Here is a 22,917-nt window from a genome sequence, read left to right on the forward strand (position 1 = left end):
GCTTGACAACTTTAGACTATGTCCAAGATGCACTTGTGATGCACTTAGTGTCATCAAGAAATGCAGAACAAAGGATAAAGCCATCAGATTTCTTAAGGGCCTCAATGATGCATACACTTGAGTGAGATCACAGATAATGCTCATTGAGCCTATACCTAATATAAGCAAGTTTCTTGCCCTGGTAATTCAGCAAGAGAAGCAACTTTATGAACAAGACTCAGATGTTAAGACTATGACAATCTCAGGGAATTAGAAAAGAGGAGGATCATCCGACAGAGGAGTAAACAACAACAATGGAAGAGGTCTTGGGAGATGAACTTTTGTTCCATCAGGAAGAGGTTCTTGGACCAAGAACTCAGGAAATGTAAAATTATGCATTCATTGTAAGAAATCTGTGCACATCATGGAGAATTGCTATAGACTTCATGGTTTCCCAGCTAACTTTCAGTTTACAAAGAATGAGCAATCAATTCCCTATAGACTGAGAGATCAACCAATGAGACACAATAAGACAATCAACAAATCAACCAAGGAAACATTGATCACGAGAATAATGTCTTTGGATTGATTCAAGATCAATATATAATGGCCTTGTGACCATGTTGCAGCAAAGAGACTCTACCAATAGTGCACAAAATCACCAAATTGTTGGATCTGGTTCTAACATACTTTTTGCAGCAACTATTACTCCTGAGGCTAACACTTCAGGTACACATAAAACCAACTCTTGTAATGAATCTTGGATTTTAGACAGTGGAGCAACTGATCATGTTTGCTCCACTCTGTCCTCATTTTCTGTTTATCAAGCCATAAAGCCTATCATAGTGAGTCTACCTAATGAAAATCAAGTTATTGCAAAATTTGCTGGTATTGTACCTATCTTTCAAAATATGATCTTACATGATGTTCTCTACCTACCCTCTTTTGTATATAACTTGATTTCCATTCCTAGACTTGTTACTTGCATATCATGCATTATTTCCTTTGATAAATCATGCTGCAAAATTCAGGACAAGGTCTCTTTGAAGACGATTGGTACAACTAGGACCACCAATGGACTATACATGCTAAAAGCTGTTAAATTATTTCACAAGATCAACTTTACCTATATTGATGATGCTAATATTTCTGACTATGAATTATTGCACTATAGATTAGGTCATGCCTCTTATGATAACATGACAATGCTTATTAATAGATTTCCTTTCCTCAGCTTTAATAAATCCCAAATTTGTGACATTTGCCATCAAGCCAGGCAAAAGAAAATCCTCTTCCCTATTAGTAAGTCTAAATCTTCACATGCTTTTGATCTTATACATATGGACATATGGGGTCATTTTCCTATATCCTCTATACATGGTCATAGATATTTTTTGACCATAGTAGATGACTACACTAGATTTACATAGATATATTTAATGAAAAGCAAATCTGAAACCTCCTAACTTGTTAAGAATTTTGTTGCTTTAGTTGAAACACAATTTTCTAGTAAAGTAAAAATCATTAGAAGTAATAATGGAGTAGAATTTTTAATCAAGGATTTCTACTCTTCAAATGGCATTTTACACCAAACTAGTTGTGTGTGCACACCTCAATAAAATGGTGAGGTTGAGAGAAAACATCAACATGTGTTGAATGTAGCAAGGGCTCTTTTAATACAAAGCCAATTGCCCAAAGTATATTGGTCCTATGCTATTAATCATGTTGTTTATATCATTAATATCTTGCCTACACCTGTCTTACATAACATGTCTCCTTATGAATGCTTGTATAAGAATCAACCAGATTTACAACATATAAAGGTATTTGGGTCCTTATGTTATGCTAGAACTTTAAGCCATTTTAGAGATAAATTTGACCCTAGAGCTGTTAAATGCCTTTTCTTGGGATATAAGGATGGTGTCAAGGGGTATATTGTCCTTAATTTGTCTACTAGGGCCCTGCAAGTAAGTAGGAATGTGATATTCCATGAAAACATTCTCCCTTCCAGACCTAAGAAATTATCAACCTTTTATGACCTTATGCATAACACCTATAATCCTACCACTTTTTATGATGATGCTCTCCTTATACCTCAAGCCAATGGTACTTCAGGGAATCAAACTCAAGATCCACCTACCCCTGATGAGGATAGTCATGAACCTTATCAATCCTCTGATCTAGAGTACATACACACTAGGAAAAGTCATAGAGTTTCTAAACCTCCTGCATATTTGCAAGACTATCATTGTACTCTAATGCACAACAATCAGCCTGCAAGCACCTCTAAGTATCTCATAGCCTCTTATTTGTCATATGTGTCTCTAGGTTCATCACATAGATATAGAATTCTTACAGCAGCCACTCAAATAGAACCTAAGACTTACACTCTAACCATGAAGTAACCAAAATGGCAGAATGCCATTCATAAGGAATTGCAGGCATTGGAATATAACAATACCTGGATTGTCACCCCCTTACCTAAGGATAAGAGAGCCATAGGGTGAAAATGGGTATTTAAGATTAAATACAAATCTGATTATAATATAGAAAAGTATAAGGCTAGACTTGTTGCAAAGGGATATATACAAACATAGGGAATTGATTATGTAGAAACTTTTTCCCATGTAGCTAAGATAAGCACAATAAGATTGCTACTTGCCTTGGCTTCTATAAATAATTGGCATCTTAAGCAACTAGATGTAAATAATGCTTTCCTACATGGGGATCTCAATGAACAAGTGTACATGACCCCTTTATGGCCTTAAGCAAGCAAGTAGGCAATGGTTTGCTAAGTTATCTAACTTCTTGATCAAACATGGATACAAGAAATGTAAAGGTGATCATTCCTTGTGTGTTAAATGGAATTCTGTCTGTTATATCACAATAATCCTTGTATATGTCGATAACATTATTCTCTCTGGAAACAACTTAACTGAAACCAATCATATTAGAACATTGACGGATGAGACCTTCAAGATTAAAGATTTAGGCAACCTGAAATTTTTTCTTGGCTTCGAGATTGCAAGAAACCAATATGGTATCTCTATGAACCAGAGAAAATATGCCTTAGAAATCCTTTCTGACACTGGAATGTTAGGATGCAAACCATCAACAACATCTATGGCTTAAGCAACTCACTTACACCAAGATGACAGTGGTAACTATCCTGATGTTGTTACCTATAAAATACTTGTAGGAATGCTTATATACCCCACCAATACTAGGCATGGTCTTACCTTTTCTGTTAATCAACTAGCACAATTCATGGCCCTATCAACAAATCTGCATTATCATGCTGCTGTTAAAATCCTAAGGTGCACAAAAATTTCTCCTGCTCTTGGTTTGTTTTTCCCTAGAAATTCCATTGTCCAATTAAAGGCATAGTGTGATAGTGATTGGGCATCCTGCCCTGATACAAAAAGATCAACTTCAGGCTACTGCATATACCTAGGTAATTCCCTATGAAATAATAATAAAGTATATGATATATAATCTTAAAATAATAATAAATATATATAAAAATTTAACTAAAAACTAAATATATAAATTTGCGGGTACCCGCGGGGCGGGTATCACAAAACCCGCTCCCACCCATAAGCTATTATTGCGGGTATGGGTCGGGTTTTTTCGCCATCCTTAGGGGGGGGGGGGTATTAGCAAGTAAATTCTGATCAAGACCAGAAAGGCTACTCAACCAAAGCTGATCAAGTTTGCCATACTACTAATTCAACTAATGAGAATGATGCAGATATAGCCTACAAATCTGCTATAACAGCTAGAGCAGAACCAATATATATGGAAGCTAAAATAAACCACTCTCATGAGCCAACTCATTCTAAGTTTCCTATCCATCCTTCCCTTGCACCAAATCCATCATGATTGCCTTAAATCAGAACTTGATCATTTTTGTTTCTTGTTTATGCATGTGCTGATTATTATTGGCAAGTTTAGTTAAGTTTGTTAGATAGTTAAGTTTTCTATAAATAGGATATAAGATAGATTTCAAATTCATTCAAAACATATACACATATACTCTTCATAAAGTTTCGTGTATTCATTCACTCTTTCTTCATCAATAAAAGTTTGTTATTCATTGATATCTTTTGTATTTATCTTCTTCTTCTTCAAGGGCCATATTTCTTTTATATGGTAACAAAGCTCTTTTCAAAAGAGCTATGCTACACTCAATTGCCTCAATCATAGAAACACCAAGCCCATCGCAGAACACAGATTCACCTTACTATGTTCATCCTTCAGAAAGTCCAGCAACAGTTCTGGTTACACCCTTACTAAGTGGAGATGATTATTACCATTGGGCAAGACCCATGATCATGAGCCTTAGTTCTAAAAAAAAATTCCTTTCATCGATGCCTCCATCCAGATGTCACCCAGATCATACCCTATATATCCAGCTTAGAAGAAAATTGACTGTTATAGAAGATTTGCGTTAAATGAAGATTTAATTTATAAATTATATAGTTCATTGAGCTCTTTCAATTTTTTCAGTTCATTGAAGTCTGTTGATTTCCAAAACGGACCTAGATTTCAGAAGGAAAGTGTATGTTATACAAGATTTGCGTGAGATGAAGATTTGTGTAGATGAGTCGAGGAAATAATTATTTCATTCATTGAAATCATATCAACTTTTGATTTGGCAAAATGACCCAGATTTTGAAAGGAAATAAAAGGAAAAAAATTATTGCCTTCATTGAATTCTTTTTCATTGTATTCTTCATTTGCCAAATCATTTAATTCATTATATTCGCATGTACCAAATCATTTAGTTCATTATAATGTATTTTGCCTCTCTGAATGAATAATAAAACAATTATTTTGGATGTTAATTTCTATTTTTTGTTAATTATTTGGATGGTTATTTTCTTTAATACTTTTGTTGTTCCTTATTAATAAACACAATAAACAAATTAACAATACTTAATAAATACAAAAACAAATTAACAAAATGTAATGTTTAATATTTTTCCAGTTTCGTATTAATAAACACAATTATATAGTAATCTACCTTATGACAATTTCATGTTAATTAACGTAAATTCATGTTGTATATATATTTTCCCGTTATATAAAACGTTAATTTAATATAACTGCGAATACGCTGTTAATTTGGAAAATGTGTCCAATTTAACAACTCATAATTACGATTCCGCTGTCAATTAGATTCTATTCAACAATGCATAATTAATATAACATTGTCAATTAGATTCTATTCAACAGCGCTACATCTCGGTAGCACTGTTGATGTGTTAATGAAAATAAATAGTAAACAGCTGGATACACAACAACAACGCAATCCTTAATATGCGTTGTTGAAGATTTTAATACAACAACGCCACTTTTAGTATGCGCTGTTGAAGATGTGTTAATTAAAATAAGTATTAAATAGCTAGATACACAACAATAGTGCAATCCTTCATATACATTGTTGATGATGTCAATACAACAATGGTACTTTCAGTATGCGCTGTTGGAGATGTATATTCATTAACACTACCGTTAATATGCGTTGTTAAATTGGTAATACAGTTTAAATATCTAAAACATGAATCGTTTCCTCTATGCTCTCAAACTTAATCGAAAAGAAATCCTTATACTCTCATAAATACTCATACTCTCATAAACCTCAAAAAACTTCATCAATGGCTTCCCAAAGTGGCGATCATGGTTCTCACAGTGGTGACGAAGTTACATCGACTCCATAAGACAAGCAAATTTTTGCTCAAAAATGAATTCCACGTGGAATGACTTCCATGAAGAATGTCATTCGGTCAAGAAACAAGGATGTGAAGATAGAATTTTAATGGAACTCTAAAATCCAACCATTAAATTCGAAGGGTGGCAACACATTGGTAAGCTTATATTGGTGTTGTAACGCCCCGAAAAATACTTCTCAAAAACATTGCGGAAAATGGGTAAAATTTTTGTTTGAAATGAATTATATAAAAATTGCCTCATTTTCAAATCTTCCTTTTCCGGGACATCACTTTAAGTAACTCGAATGCGGAAAATCAACTTATCATTATCGAATGATAACGTAACATGATTCACAATTTCCTGAATAATACGATGTATATAATAGGTTAAGTCATAATCAGTTCATACAGACTAGGTCAGCAAAGGCGGAGAGGATAAATATTTTATTGAGTTATAAATATTTTCCTTATAAATGAGTGAAATTGAGTTTTTCATATAGTTATTTGTCTATTTAATTACATTATATTTAGCTTGTATTGAGTTATAAATATTTTCCTTATAAATGAGCGAAAGTGATTTCACTCATTTAGCTTTTATTGAGTTGAGGTTTCCGAGTTCCAAATCATTTAGCGTACATTATGAGTTAGGGTTCCAATCATAATAATGCACTTGCTCTTCTTGGTGAGCTTAACTCCAAGCTTTAAGAATTTTTTCTCAATATATTTTTTTGTTAATAGAAAATGGACGAGTGCCAATCGATTGATGAATGAGTATGAAGAAGGAGTGAAATCATTTGTTAGGTTTGTAATTGAGAATGCTAAAAACCCTAAGAGAATTTTATGTCCTTGCTTAAGATGTTATTACTCAAACTAAATTACTCCAAATGAGTTAAAAGTTCATTTAGTGTGTCACGATATTGATTAAAGTTACACATGTTGGACAAGACATGGTGAGATGAGAAATTTTATGGATTGTGATGATGAGATGCATATGAAAGACAACTACACAAATGCATATGAAGATGATCGTTTCAAGGAAATGGCAAATGTTGTCGAAGAGGATATTCAGGATTGTCCTGAGATATTTCAGCGATTGATAAGTGATGATGAGAAACCATTATATGATGGTTGTACTAAATTCACAAGATTGGCAGCATGTCAAGGTTCTATAAGTTGAAATCTGTTAATGAATGGACTGATAAGAGTTTCACCGACTTGCTTGCACTTCTGAAGGATATGTTACTGGAAGATAATGTGTTCCCTTCTCGAACCTATGATGCAAAATAAATGTTATACTCTATAGGCATAAACTTCAGTAGGATACATGCTTGTCAAAATGATTGTATCTTATTTTTTAATAAGTATGCTTCATTAAAGTTTTGTCCTAAATGTAATGCATCACAATATAAGAAGGAAGACTCAATTCCCAAAAGGTTGTATGATATTTTCCCATCAAAGCAAGATTCAAGTATATGTTTAGCAATGACAAATATGCAAAGAAGTTGACATGACATGATGAAGAAAGGATTAAAGATGACAAGCTTTGGCATCCTGCAGATTCTCCTCAATGGAGAAAAATTGATCATGACTATCATAGTTTTAGTGAAGAATCAAGAAATCTACACCTTGCATTGTCAACGGTTGAAATTAAAGCACATAGTGTTCAAAGTTGCTCCCATAGTATGTGACCAGTGATATTGGTGATATGCAATCTACCTCATTCTCTATGCATGAAGCACAAATATATGATGTTATCTATGTTAATTTCTGGACCTAAATAATCAGGAAATGACATAGACATATATTTGGCTCCATTAATTGAAGACTCTAAGCAAATGTTGGAGACATGCATAAATGTATATGATGCGTATAGGGAAGAAAGCTTCAACTTGAGGGTTTTGTTGTTCGACACAATCATTGATTTCCCTGCATATGGTAATTTGTTTGGATATAGTAAAAAATGACATTTTGCATGTCCTGTATGTGAAGACAAAACTCATTCCTTGGTCGTCGTAGATTTTTGCCTTCAGATCATCACTATCGATGATGGAGAAAAGCATTTGATGGAAACAATGAAGAAGGTCATGTTCCTTTACCGTTGACAGATGACCAATTATTTCAAAAGCTAAAGGGTTTGAATACTAACTTTGGTAAACCTTTTGCAAAAGAAATTGTCACAAGTGGTGGCAGAAAATGTCAATCTTCTTTGAATTGCCATATTGGAGTTCATTATATGTAAGACATTTCCTCGATGTTATGCATATTGAAAATAATGTGTTTGAAAGTCTCCTTGATACCTTACTCAATGTGCCTGGTAAGACCAAAGATGGCTTGAATGCAAGGTTGGACTTGGTTAGTATGGGAATAAGAAAGGAATTTGGGCCGATAATGAAGGGAAAACGTACATTTCTACCTCTAGCAGCTTATACTTTGTCGAGGAAGGAGAAAATGGAATTTTGTAAATTTATTCATGGTGTTAAAGTTCTAGAAGGGTACTCTTCCAACATTCAGAACCTCGTATCAATAAAAGACCTCAAGTTAAAAGGTCTTAAGTCTCATAATTGTCATGTACTTATGGAGCATTACTTGCCTATTAGAATACGATCAATTCTACCTAAAAAAGTTCAAGGAACCATAACTAGGTTATGATTCTTCTTCAAGGCAATTTGTAGCAAAGTGATTGACCCTGAGAAATTACCTACATTGCAAAGACAAATTGTTTTGACTTTGTATGAGCTTGAAATACATTTTCCACCTTTTTTTGACATAATGGTTCACATAACACGCATCTTGTTTGAGAGACACTACTATTTGGTCTTCCTATATGAGATGGATGTACCCCTTTGAGAATTATAAGAAGATATTAAAAAGGTATGTGAGGAACTGATCAAGACCAGATGGTTGTATTGTCGAGCGATATGTTGTTGAAGAAGCTCTTGATTTTTGTATCGGATACATTACTAATGGTGATTTCATGAGCATTCCAAAGCTTCGATATGCAAAAAAAAAACATTTGGTGAATGTATTATTGAGAATGAAATATATACTACAACAAAAACCGAATTGGAGAAAACACACTTATATGTTTTACATAATGTCGACGAGGTTGAGCCATATGTTGAAACACACAAGGAGATGCCAAGGAAGTGTTACACAAGTAAGAATTTTCAAAGGGCATAATCGGTGTTTCATAAAGTGGCTAACAAATCACATTGATGAGGAGTTGAATATAAATGCACATTCAGTTTCCGAAAGATTGAAATGGTTAGCCAATGGTCCAAGCCTTCATATCCTATCCTACAATGGTTACCTAATTAATGGGTTCACATTTTATACGAAAAACAAGATGATCAAAGTAAAATGCAAAATAGTGGTGTGACTCTTGTTGCTCGAACTTTACACATGTCAAGTGCAAAAGATAAAAACCCAAAATATGCGAACATGTCATACTTTAGAGTGATTGAACACATAAGGGAATTGGATTACATAATGTTTCAGATGCTGGTTTTTTATTGTATGTGGGTTGATAACAAAAATGGCTTCCAAGTTGATGAGTTAGGGTTCATGCAAGTGGATCTTAATAGGCTAGGATATAAAGATGAGTCATTTATTCTAGCATCACAAGCTCAACAACTATTCTATATTAGTTACCCAACTGATATGAAATGGTTCATTGTTCTTTTTAACTAACAAAATTATCGTCAATAATATTGATGACCAAGAATATGAAGATATTGATGAAGATGATCTTTTTTGGGACATATCAGTCGCGTGAGAGCGAACCAACTAAAGATGATGATTTATATATAAGAGATGATCATAATGAAGGGCATTGGGTAAATCAATATGCTCCTCCAAACAAGGATGACCCTACAAGACAAAAACAATCAAAGAAAAGGAAAAAGTAGATGCAAGTAGTCTTTATATAATTATAGCTTAATTTTGATTGTTTGTAATTTGTATAATATTATTTCTTTGTAATTTGTGCAATTTTTTTTATTTGTAATTATGTACTGTGTCAAAACATAATTGACATGATATTCATTTTTTGTGTTTTATATTGTATTGATGTTTAATAAAACAAACTTCTTATATGTATTAATGCGTCTGTGTTGTTCAGAATGTATAAATATCTGTATTGTTGAGAATGTCTATTCTGCTAATAAATGTATATGCAGATATTAATTTATACAAATCAACAGCGAATTCTAGGAGAAGCCCTGACATACGTGCGCTGTTGTAAAGGATAATTACAACATTGCTTTTTATAGTAAGCGATGTTGTACCTTATTAATACAACAATGTTATCCGTGTGATGTGTTGTTGTAATAAGGTGTTGTTTGAGAAAATTTATGAATAATACAACAACATTTTTTTGTTATTGCGCTGTTAAATATATGAACTTCAACAGCATAACAATAAGTGTTGTTAATAAGACCTATAAAATGCTCTGTTTATGTAAGACCTATTTGATAGTGTTTTGTGGACGATGCGTTGTTGTATTGATGCACTATATGACAATGTTTTTTGTGTGTTGCGTTGTGGTATATAATCAATACAACAACGTTTGGGAAGCGTTGTTACTGATGACCATATAATACTGCGGTCAAGTAGAAAGCGTATAAAAGCGCTATTATATATCTAAAATAAGCGATGTTGAACAACAACTTTGGCGTAGTAGCTTTGATATGAAAAGTGTAATTGAGTTTAATTTACCCCAAAAACTATCTTATGGGTGTGTTCAAGCCTTATAAACATTATATTTAGTTATTATGAAGTTTGGATAATGAAATTCACAATATCCAGAACATGAAGTTTGCATATTTTTTTTTTGAGTTACCTATTATCATGATTTAGTTAACTCTGTTGCCATTTTAAAAATGGTGTGATTGAATCTAACTTTATTTGATAGGCGAATATCTTTGGCTTGTGAGATTTGAACTACGAAACTCACATTTTATGTCTCACAATTTTCTCAATAAAGTTAACTCTTCAGACCGAATCTAACTAATTCCAAAAGTTAGCTGAAAGAGTGAGAAATATTGGAGCCTTATAAACATTATGGTTAATCATTGTCCCACCCAACTTAGGATCTCAATAGTTAGGGTGTGAATAGCAACAACCATGTTGTTTCTTACTGGACTGAAGAGGCTAAACACCTATAATTTTAAGTGGATGGTACTTCATGAGTTTCAACTGAAGCTTAAGATTCAAATTGTGTAGGATTTAATAGCCTGAAAAGGTTGAAGAAAAATATGCGAGTAGAAGCAATTTTGGATGTATCAAATTAAAGGGGTGAAGGGATGTTAGTTGAACAGCTTTCTCCAGCCAAATTATTTAATGTCGACTATATTAGGTGAGTGGTTGGTATTATAAAGTTACACTGCTCATACCCATGATTTGATATCCATCATTCATACATTATTACCATATAAAGTAACACCTATATAATAATTCATTAATATTTCGAGAAAAAGGTAAAAGAGTTTAATATATTTTTATCCCTAAAAAATTATCAAAAATTGATTTTAGTTCCTAAATAATTTTGTTTTGGTCCTTATATATAAAAAATGTGTTAGTCCCTGTGATGATGTGACTAACAACCTATGTCATAATAATTAATTATGTAATTCTATGTGGTATTCAAAATAATCCGTTAAATTAAAAATAAGTAAATCGAGTGAAGAAAATAAAAATTACATATATTTAAAAATTAAAGGAGGGTCTTTCTATCGCTTCGCATATGCCTGGGAGAGGTTCTTATATTTGAATGAAGATTATATGTCTTATTCGTATTTTACTTTACGTTCCTATTCAATTAAAAATAAAAAATTATAAAAATAGAAATTAATAGTTTTATATTATTTTATGAAGTTTGATTTGCTCATTATTATTTGGGATAATAGATATAGAAAGATCACTTACTTTCTACCATTAATAAATGAATATAGTTAAGCCTCATAGGTTATTGTAATGTTTATGTCTATGACCTTAACTATATAATTTGAACAGAGAATATCTTGTGTTGTTTGTATAAATATTTATATATAAAAAAATAAATATTATTCATTATTTATTTTGAATTTTTGAAAAGTCAATTATAATTATATATGAATGATAGATGAAGCAATGATATAGTATATACATTATTTTCTAGAGAATAAAATATTTCCCCATATCAGGAGATAAAATGTTTCATTCGGCCATTAAAATCAAGATATGTATCTTATTTAACTGATTTAAATGGTTAAATCATCCACTCGAACCGGGTGATTTCATATATAGCAAATAATTATCTATAAATATAAATTCAAAATTTTATATAATTAATAATTATATATAATTACATTGAAATAATGTTCTTCATCTTTTCTGGACCATAGTAAAATAAAACATTGGACTATGTTTTGGTTTTTAAAATTTTAAGTGAACCATTTAGTTCACTTTTCAGGTTATTCTGTTTTAACCAGATTTAACAAGGTTGATCCATGATTTCTCTGATTAAAAGCGATCCAATCTCTTATTCGACTAAAACTACAAACAAGAGTCATTTTCAAGTTCAATCAAAAGTTAGACTATCCAATCATGTCCTCACAATATTGCTTTAATAGGATGATACCTCAACAATGTTTTAATGAAATAATAGATATAATATTTAATAAAAGAATAAATATGACATATATCATATTTTAATGGAGTGGAGAGATATCTTATCTCTTAATATGAAGATAGATATAATTTTTTTTTGTTACAAGGATAGATATACATTATTCTGTACTATGAAACACAAAATCTAGCTCTAAAAGCTCATAAGTGTCACGAGGTGTCTATGTAGACGGTACTATATGTAAACAATCATTGGTGAATTTAATTCCTTAAAAAAAGTAAATGATGTTCTTTCATTTATTGGATGGGTATATAATCGTTTAAATTCGAGTTATTTCTTTTCTTCTTTTTTAATTCCTTTAGACCAGTAGGTGGAAAAGAAGTCCATCCTTGCTAATTAAGCTTAGAAACTAGTGTTTGTTCAATCTATGTATACGAACACTGTCATTAATGTGATCTTATAAATTATAAGTTGGCAACCAATATCGCACTTTTGGGTATCCATCTGCATCACGTAGCAAGATATATACCCCGGGAAAATAACGAATAATTAATTATTACAATAACTAATATTTATAGAATATTTTAAATATATTGGATCTATGCCAAAAAATTAGCTTATAGCTATGAAAATAGTTGGAAGCTTATAGATGTATAAATAACTTCTTAAAAAATGACTAAAAATTACATACAATAATTAATTATTTATTAATAAATGACTAACAATTACATACAATAATTAATTAATTATTAATTAAATAATTAGTAATCATAGTAATTAAATATATAGTTAATTTAAAATCAAAACTTTTCAACCTTTATTTTAATATTTTATTTATAATTGGATAAGTAACATTTTATTTATTTATTTTTTTTGTTTTAGTATTTTTTAGCCGAGAATATTGTGAAAGTAATTTTTAACTCGTCTAACAATGAAATGCAATAAAAATGTATACAACACCAAAAATCCTATATGGAAATAATTTATACATCATAAAAATAATATGTTTTTTAGTTGAGAGTAAATAATATAACTTTTTAAAACTTTGAAGGGTAAAAAGTTGGTAATAAAAAAATTATTGAAAGTTATTTTTACTTTCTAAACACTACTTCATGTAGCTTTTTGAAATGTAGCTTTTAAGTGCTACAATATTATATTTTATAGGTGTTAAATTTCCTTCTGTTTTTGTTTAACGAATGATTCTAGTAACTTATTAATTGAATGAAAAGCTATAAACTACCTGAAAAGTCATAAACTCGCATTGTCGAACAATATTATTTCAAAAGTTTAAGAAATGAGTTACAACTCATGCTATATCTTTCATTATTTCTTAGGATGAGAAAACAATCGCAATCGTTAGTACTATTTCTGGAATCTTTGGAATGTTCATAACAAATATTATCTCTCTCCTGTTAATTTTTTCTTTAAAAAACTACATTAATTATTTTTAATATTATTTTTCATAATTTAAAAATTAATTACTTAAAATTGCAATTTTTTATTTATTCAAACTTCCATTCTTGTTTATTTTATTGAAAAATGCTTTGTTCAATAATTTAACATTTAATTAAAAAATTAGTTTAAATTAAACTTTTTTAATCGATTAATTCAAATTACCATTTTTAGTTAATTAATTGGGATTTATAATGAAGACTACAACTCATATCATATCTTTTCCTATCTTAATTGAGAAGCGATCGTGATTACTAATACCACATATATCATTACTAGAAGTGGGAAGATGTTTCAAAACCAATGTCATTTTCAAATTATTCATTTCTCAATAATTATAATTCAAACAATATTACTCAAAAATGTTGTGTTCCCAAATTTATTTTATTATTAAAATCAAATTAACCCATCAAGCAGTTTAAGAAGAGTTTTTTTAATACTAAACCTGAATTACAATAACATTTATGGTAAAAATTTCACTCTATGTATAGCTAAAAGCAATTAAAAGAATATTTTATAAGTTTAAGGAAATAAAGCTTACTATTAATAAGAGATATTACAAAGCGTTTGGTGTTTTGGTTGAAGGGTTTGTTACATAAAAAATAGCATGTTGTGGTCAAAGACCCGATAATGGTATTTGATTGTGTATGGTGGCATCAAACTTGTGACGAATATGTATTTTGGAATCCATTTCCTCCATCAGAACATGCCAATAATTTGATCATTCAACAAATCTTGTCTCTCTTTTGCATCACAAAGTTATGTATCCAATGAATCTCAGCACCACTTTGGCCCTGGGATTCCAACAGCTAGCTAGATAATCTAGGAGCTACCATTATTTTAGTGTTTCACCTTAATTTGTGTCTGACAAAAAAAACTGTACGTGATAATTTGTAATATTTTATATTTATGTTTGAATGCCTTGAAAATTAAATTGGAGCATATGTCCCTCCAAGTTAGTACAAGTTACTTTATTATATATATTAAATGTTGTATTGGATGGATGAAGTGAGTACACTTATTCACTTTTGATGTCGTTGGAACTCAAAGATTTACCTAGTTCACCTACTATGGGTTGTGATCTTTTAAACGTTACGTTACATATAATATAAGTTTCGATCTATTCCTCCCACTTTGTACTCTTGGAGAAAATCTTCTTAGTATCCATTTCTATTGAAGCCACTAAACCCTTCCACATCAGGAATATGTAACTCTAAAAGTAACAATATATCTTTCTATAAAATTAGTCTATAAATTTTCCTAAACATAATAAAGTGACATAAGTTGCTTTTAAATCAGTGATAAATAAACAAAGTTAGACCTTACGTCACATGTCACCTTATACATGTAGAAATATTTTATGTTGGTATAATCATCCAATTTTATATCATATATTTATGTCTCTATATATCTCTTCCTTATTTTTATTTTTATACCCTCATTTAAAAACACACAAAAATGTAAAGGGACAATTTTATGCCCTTGGTTCATGTATTGTTACAACACACATCATTACTCAGAAATGATAATGTACCAAATGAGAGTGAGTTATTATGCCAATATTGTATGATGAGTGTTTAAGCACAGAAGTCTTTCACTTTTTGCTTCATCTTTTTCTAATTTCATAAAGGTGTTTGGGCGGTGGAAATAATTTCTACAGGCTGATATCCATGCATCTAGCCCGTGTCATTTAAATTAGTCACATGCAATGCACTTTTACAAGTTAGAACTATAATTTGATTCATTCAATTTTAGTTATAAAGAATTAAAGACCACCTAAAAGTAGAGGCCAAATTGCCAATGCCCCAAAATCTAAGATATAGGACTATGGCTACAATGAAACCCGCCTAATAAAATTGTCTCCTTATGTTATTTTTTGGTTTCAATAAAATTAATCATAGACAACTATAAAAACCCTTGAATTCCTACATCCACATACACATTGAAAGGTTGTTTTCAAACTCATCAATGGCAATGTCATTCCCTACAAGTCTTGTTCTAACTTTTGGTGTGCTTTTAGTTGTTGGGATCATTGTCCAACAAGGTGAAGCCAAGGCTATTAGGGCTTTCTTTGTATTTGGAGATTCACTTGTTGATAGTGGTAACAATAATTACTTGGCCACTACGGCACGTGCTGATTCCCTTCCTTATGGAATTGACTATCCAACTCATAGACCAACTGGTCGTTTCTCCAATGGACTCAACATTCCTGATCTTATTAGTTAAGTGTCGTCTTCCCAAACTATTTGCCACTTTGTGTTTTTGTTAATTCATCACTTTGCTCACGCTCAAATGAATTAACAAATGATTTTGTTAAACCTACAAAATCGTTGCTCACAGTGAAATGAATGTCTCATTCCTATTTGTAAATAGGAAGACGGATAGGGTATACCATAGATGTGAGCAATGATTTTATAAGTGTATATAAAATTTCCAATTAATTAATTTATCTTAAGTTTATTATCATCAATCGGGAAAGAATCTTTTCTAGTAATGAAGAGGTAAATTATTGATTTTATATTTATATTTAAGGGTAAAAATATTATCGCATTGTATCTAAAGGATAAAACTGTCATACCATAAAAAAATTCCCTTTGTTTTTTGTGCACTTTCCTATCTAATAATAAAGAGGAACCTAACCCTAATAGAAGATTATGTATGCTTAAGGGTAATAACCAATAAGGGAACTGTTTTTTACAATATTATTGAATGTTTACTTAAAATGTGACTTGTCCATATCTAACAAAAGATTATCAAATTTTTTTGAGGCAAATGAGAATGGCCTACATTCTTAGGCACTCACGCAAATGGCATTCTAGGGTATCATATTCCAAAAAACAAAGGCTCAAAATCATTCCATCAACCAAACACCATCTAAGAGAAATTATTAAATTATTGTTGAAGTAACAAACTTCTCTTCCTTAGTACCATTTAATGTGTTTGATCATAATTGTCTGTCAGGAATGACTAATAAGACACATGGTAAGAGCACCTAAGAACACTCTAGAATCAAAATAGTTAACTAAGTTGCATCGAATATCAGGTCAAAGACTTGGTGGTGAGGCTGTGTTGCCATACTTGAGTCCACAACTAAGAGGAGACAAGCTTCTAGATGGTGCTAATTTTGCTTCAGCAGGAATTGGTATCCTTAATGACACTGGAACTCAGTTTGTAAGTCCACTTCCATTATATTTCATTCTTATATATACATCCACCCTATGCATAATAGTAGTAAGTAGTCAACATATTATATTTCTACCGTTCTACGTACATCTCATTCATTTTTGCATGCATAAAGTAACAGCTCAAAAGTTCACGTTCATATAATAGTACGTTCATATAATAGTACAGCTTGGCTCCACTTGGGATCTTTTTTTTATTCTAACAAATGTTTCTACTTACCAAGTGAAACTCCTTTAGTGATGGAGGAGAATGTGTGAAAAAACATATCAAATACAAAATAAAATATCTATCTTTATTAGTTATATTCAGATTACAATTTTACCTTTAAAATTCAAAGAAAAAAGAACTCTCATCTCTTTATTGGTAAAGAACTAATTACTTTCAAGGTGTGTAGTTGTGCCTAATATTGTTAACAGAAATCGAACTCTTGACATTTTGGTCTTATAAGGAATTTAATGGAACTTTACACAACTAGACCAACGCCTCAATGATACTCCAATTGAGTTATGGTCACACCAAAAAAATATAGGAGATTATTTTGGCCCAAAAAATATTATCCAAGCCTGATAAATGATAGATTCTTTAATTGTAGAGTATTCATGTGGTCATTCTCAAATTGACTTTATGCAGTTAAACATAATCAGAATGTATAGACAATTAGATTATTTCCAAGAGTACCAGCAAAGAGTGACATCTCGAATTGGAGTAGCCAAGACCAAGACACTCGTGAATAAAGCATTGGTTTTGATCACAGTTGGTGGTAATGATTTCGTGAACAATTACTATTTGGTGCCTTATTCAGCAAGGTCTCGCCAATATTCACTACCAGATTATGTCAAATTTCTCATTATAGAGTTCCGTAAACTCTTGCAGGTGATTAATTCTTAACTATTGATTTTCTATATATCATCCTAATAATTATTAGGGAGTTTCCTCTCGACTGAGGCAATTACATCCAAAATAATAGGAAAACGTAACATGATCTATTACTTTTATCTTTTAGATATAATGAGATGATATTTTTTATCTTTAAGTGCAAAGATAAAACTAATCTCTTTTGGGAGAAGTTTATTTTTCTTTATTATTTTATAATGAGTTTTCTTTGGCACTCTTTATGAAATAAAATAATTGAAATATTGGTTTTAAAATTGAAGTTTTTAGACCCTTAATATATTTGGATGCCCAATTTTTCAATGTAACTTTTAAGAGAGAATATTGATAATTAATAACATTTGTAAGAGTATATAAAATAAGAGCTTTAATTACTAGTCTTATGATTTTGATATGAATTAATTGACTAGCCAATGAATTAATGCACATAAATACATTTCATTGTACAATAAATAATTGCAGAGAGTATATGATCTAGGAGGTAGAAGAGTTATTGTGACAGGAACAGGACCATTGGGTTGTGTTCCAGCAGAATTGGCCATGCGTGGTGGAACAAATGGAGAATGTTCAGATGAACTTCAACGTGCTTCAGCATTATACAACCCTCAACTATTACACATGCTACAAGGACTTAACAGAAAATTTGGGGAAAATGTTTTTATTGCTGCAATTACAGGAGAAATGCATACTAACTTTATCACTAACCCCGCAGCATATGGTAAACTCTTAAACTTTAGGGTATCTTTGATTTTCTTTAAATTATAAGTAAACCATTTTATTTTCATTTGGAGCTAGTAAAGTGGACTAGCTTGATCAAACTAACCTCATAAATCAGCTAATTGACACACATAAAAAGGGTACTCGTACAACTCAAAAATTGGTGTTATTAGATTTTTGAAAATAAATTTTTGCCCAAAATAATTTCGGATATTTTGTCTCATTCAATACTCACCTTAAGCCTGACACAAGTCGGCTCAATTCCAATCAGGTAGCTTAAATTGAAAGCTCTATTATTCTGTTTTGTTTTGTTTCTTATTTTGAACTAAATCTATACACAAATGAAAAAAATATTATCATAATTTATAGTAAAAATATTTGAAAATAATAAATAAAATAAAAATAAGTTAACATAATTATAATTATTAATAAAGATAAGAAATATTTATGTTGTTCATGTTTAGCAAGATTTTGATGTCATTATACTTCGTTAATTATTTCATGTGATTACATATCATAACAAAAAAGAAAAATCAAGGTTCTAAATTATGTTTTAAAATGTAATCAGAGTTATGGATATTTCATGTGATTGCAATGAAATTGACTAAAAAAACCTAACATTTACCATTGTAACTGTAGTTGCTAAACTTAATTTAAAACCTTTATTTTTTTTTGTTATCATGTTAAACCATTATTAAATCACCTATCAACTTGTGCATAAATGTGTTGTTTATTTTTGGCAGGATTTACTACATCAAAAGTTGCATGTTGTGGACAAGGACCTTACAATGGGCTTGGGTTATGCACAACACTTTCTAATTTATGCCCAAACAGAAACTTGTATGCATTTTGGGATCCATTCCATCCATCAGAAAAGGCAAACAAACTTATTGTGAACCAAATTATGTCAGGTTCTATAAGATACATGAACCCTATGAACCTCAGCACCATTCTTGCATTGGATGCTAGCAAATCATAACTCTTGTTTCTTTTTTCTAGTTGGAATGTGGGTATTGTTATTGATTTGTATCAAGCATGTGAGTTTCATATGTGTGGTTTGTGATATATATCATGCAAAATTCTTCACATATAAATTAAATAATTGGCAACATATTAATGTATGTGTTTCAATTTTAGGTTTACATAAACTTTTGATTTCTATACTTTCATGTGATTTGGACTTTAATTTGGTCCCTTATATGAATAATAATGATTGGGTCCTTGAAATATATATATATATATATATATATATATATATATATTTCAAGGACCCAATCATTATTATTCATATAAGGGACCAAATTAAAGTCCAAATCACATGAAAGTATAGAAATCAAAAGTTTATGTAAACCTAAAATTGAAACACATACATTAATATGTTGCCAATTATTTAATTTATATGTGAAGAATTTTGCATGATATATATCACAAACCACACATATGAAACTCACATGCTTGATACAAATCAATAACAATACCCACATTCCAACTAGAAAAAAGAAACAAGAGTTATGATTTGCTAGCATCCAATGCAAGAATGGTGCTGAGGTTCATAGGGTTCATGTATCTTATAGAACCTGACATAATTTGGTTCACAATAAGTTTGTTTGCCTTTTCTGATGGATGGAATGGATCCCAAAATGCATACAAGTTTCTGTTTGGGCATAAATTAGAAAGTGTTGTGCATAACCCAAGCCCATTGTAAGGTCCTTGTCCACAACATGCAACTTTTGATGTAGTAAATCCTGCCAAAAATAAACAACACATTTATGCACAAGTTGATAGGTGATTTAATAATGGTTTAACATGATAACAAAAAAAAATAAAGGTTTTAAATTAAGTTTAGCAACTACAGTTACAATGGTAAATGTTAGGTTTTTTTAGTCAATTTCATTGCAATCACATGAAATATCCATAACTCTGATTACATTTTAAAACATAATTTAGAACCTTGATTTTTCTTTTTTGTTATGATATGTAATCACATGAAATAATTAACGAAGTATAATGACATCAAAATCTTGCTAAACATGAACAACATAAATATTTCTTATCTTTATTAATAATTATAATTATGTTAACTTATTTTTATTTTATTTATTATTTTCAAATATTTTTACTATAAATTATGATAATATTTTTTTCATTTGTGTATAGATTTAGTTCAAAATAAGAAACAAAACAAAACAGAATAATAGAGCTTTCAATTTAAGCTACCTGATTGGAATTGAGCCGACTTGTGTCAGGCTTAAGGTGAGTATTGAATGAGACAAAATATCCGAAATTATTTTGGGCAAAAATTTATTTTCAAAAATCTAATAACACCAATTTTTGAGTTGTACGAGTACCCTTTTTATGTGTGTCAATTAGCTGATTTATGAGGTTAGTTTGATCAAGCTAGTCCACTTTACTAGCTCCAAATGAAAATAAAATGGTTTACTTATAATTTAAAGAAAATCAAAGATACCCTAAAGTTTAAGAGTTTACCATATGCTGCGGGGTTAGTGATAAAGTTAGTATGCATTTCTCCTGTAATTGCAGCAATAAAAACATTTTCCCCAAATTTTCTGTTAAGTCCTTGTAGCATGTGTAATAGTTGAGGGTTGTATAATGCTGAAGCACGTTGAAGTTCATCTGAACATTCTCCATTTGTTCCACCACGCATGGCCAATTCTGCTGGAACACAACCCAATGGTCCTGTTCCTGTCACAATAACTCTTCTACCTCCTAGATCATATACTCTCTGCAATTATTTATTGTACAATGAAATGTATTTATGTGCATTAATTCATTGGCTAGTCAATTAATTCATATCAAAATTGGATCCTAAACTTCTATAAGGATAATTCACATCAAACACCTTGTTTGAAGAGTTTTTCAAAGTTATTAGAAATTTTTTAGTGAGTTGGTGTAAAGGCTCATGGATTAGAATAGCCAAGACGACTATATCAACATTTACAAAGGTACTTATTAAATTATCATCAACAAGATCAATAGTTTTAGGTGCCTATTTAATATTTTAAATTATTTTAATAAATAATACTTGTAAAAAATCTCAAGTGGGTACTAGTCCTTATTCGTTTTCCCCATTTTGTTCATTCAACCGAACTTTTGTTCTTGTTTTTGCTGAAGTAAGATAACTAATATTACTTTCAAGAATCCAACATGACCCTAACATAAGTACGTCTAAGCATCTATCTTCAAAAAATGAAAAATGGTAGCAATTTCTGAATCTTGTATACAGTGATGATGGTTCTATGATGTAGAGGTACAGTGAGTAACATATGTTAAAAATTAAAATAATAAATATTATCAATTATAAAAATATAAAAATATTAATGTTAAGTTACAAAATTTAAATATATTTAATTAAATAAATTATATATTTCATAATTAATCTCTATTGGATTTCACATCTTGAAATCGTTGAATGTTTAATTCTTTATCAATGTTATTGAACATTTGTCATAAAATATAAATCATTAGATAGTTATTCATCTTTGCATCTTACATTCGATTAGGCAACATATTTTTTTACAATTCTCATAGTTGAAAAAACTTTTTCTACAGATGAATTGTTAACTTCAAAAGAAAATCAATTAATTGGTACAAAACGTGTCTTCCAATTTCAACCAACTTATCTTAAACATTAATTCATTTCAAAGAAGCAAATTCAATATTGTTATTCATATTAATGATGTAAGTCTCAAGTTGATTACCAAACATTATCAAATCATTTGAACAAAAATCATGTGCATGAAAGTTTTCAAATTCAATTAATTTTGTCATATCAAAACTAAAGAGAAATTGACTAAATTCAAATAAGATATTCAAAGAACTAAATCAATATTTACCTTGGAAAACAATCATGAAGTTCCTTAAGTCACATATACATAATATTACAAAATAATACAACACAATAATTATTATTTGCTTTTCACAAAGCATGTTGTGTACCAAAAAAATAAATTTTGGGGCTCATAGAGTTATGAATAAGAGTGTAACATATTCATTTATATTACTTTTTTTAAGAGTTAATAATGATTAAATATGAATGGTGTATAATACAATAACAATATATAAAAGTCATACCTTATTATTGTATATATTCTTTTCTCTATTTGAGGGTATGTATATGCACAACATTACACAATCCATACTATTACAAGAATACATTTATCTACCATTATTAATATATTTAAGATAACTTTATTTGCACCATATTTTTAAGTAATTATATTAATCCACAAAAAAAAAAATTATCACTTTCATTCAAAAATAAAAGTAATAAAAAACTATCATAAATGTGATTCCAAGAATGTATGTTTTGTCATAAGTTATCATCGATGGTAAAATTCAATTTCAAATTTGTGC

The 22,917-nt window shown here is 30.3% G+C and overlaps 2 protein-coding genes across 2 annotated transcripts; one reads left to right on the plus strand and one right to left on the minus strand.

Annotated features, from left to right (window-relative positions):
- Window positions 1-15,636: 15,636 nt before the first annotated feature.
- On the plus strand, window positions 15,637-19,606 carry LOC109339796 (GDSL esterase/lipase At5g18430-like). Its single transcript, XM_019577313.1, has 5 exons — window positions 15,637-15,973; window positions 16,796-16,923; window positions 17,566-17,808; window positions 18,289-18,544; window positions 19,287-19,606. Exons 1-5 carry the CDS (start codon window positions 15,721-15,723, stop codon window positions 19,520-19,522), a joined length of 1,116 nt encoding a protein of 371 aa, XP_019432858.1. The 5' UTR covers window positions 15,637-15,720; the 3' UTR covers window positions 19,523-19,606.
- Window positions 19,607-19,892: 286 nt separating this feature from the next.
- On the minus strand, window positions 19,893-21,349 carry LOC109339800 (GDSL esterase/lipase At5g33370-like). The gene is made up of 2 exons (XM_019577317.1): window positions 21,031-21,349; window positions 19,893-20,288 (listed from the first exon to the last, which is right to left on the minus strand). The coding sequence occupies exons 1-2, from the start codon at window positions 21,206-21,208 to the stop codon at window positions 20,053-20,055; spliced, it is 414 nt and encodes a 137-aa protein (XP_019432862.1). The 5' UTR covers window positions 21,209-21,349; the 3' UTR covers window positions 19,893-20,052.
- Window positions 21,350-22,917: the final 1,568 nt, after the last annotated feature.

The sequence above is a fragment of the Lupinus angustifolius genome, unplaced genomic scaffold (genome assembly GCF_001865875.1).
Source record: "Lupinus angustifolius cultivar Tanjil unplaced genomic scaffold, LupAngTanjil_v1.0 Scaffold_113_4, whole genome shotgun sequence".
Taxonomy (NCBI): Eukaryota; Viridiplantae; Streptophyta; class Magnoliopsida; order Fabales; family Fabaceae; genus Lupinus; species Lupinus angustifolius.

Coding starts and splice junctions, on each gene's coding strand:
- LOC109339796 (XM_019577313.1), top strand. CDS start 15,721: ATGGCAATGTCATTCCCTACAAGTCTTGTTCTAACTTTTGGTGTGCTT. Junction 16,924..17,565: donor ATGACACTGGAACTCAGTTT/GTAAGTCCACTT, acceptor GACTTTATGCAG/TTAAACATAATCAGAATGTA. Junction 17,809..18,288: donor AGTTCCGTAAACTCTTGCAG/GTGATTAATTCT, acceptor AAATAATTGCAG/AGAGTATATGATCTAGGAGG.
- LOC109339800 (XM_019577317.1), bottom strand. CDS start 21,208: ATGCGTGGTGGAACAAATGGAGAATGTTCAGATGAACTTCAACGTGCT. Junction 20,289..21,030: donor CACTAACCCCGCAGCATATG/GTAAACTCTTAA, acceptor TATTTTTGGCAG/GATTTACTACATCAAAAGTT.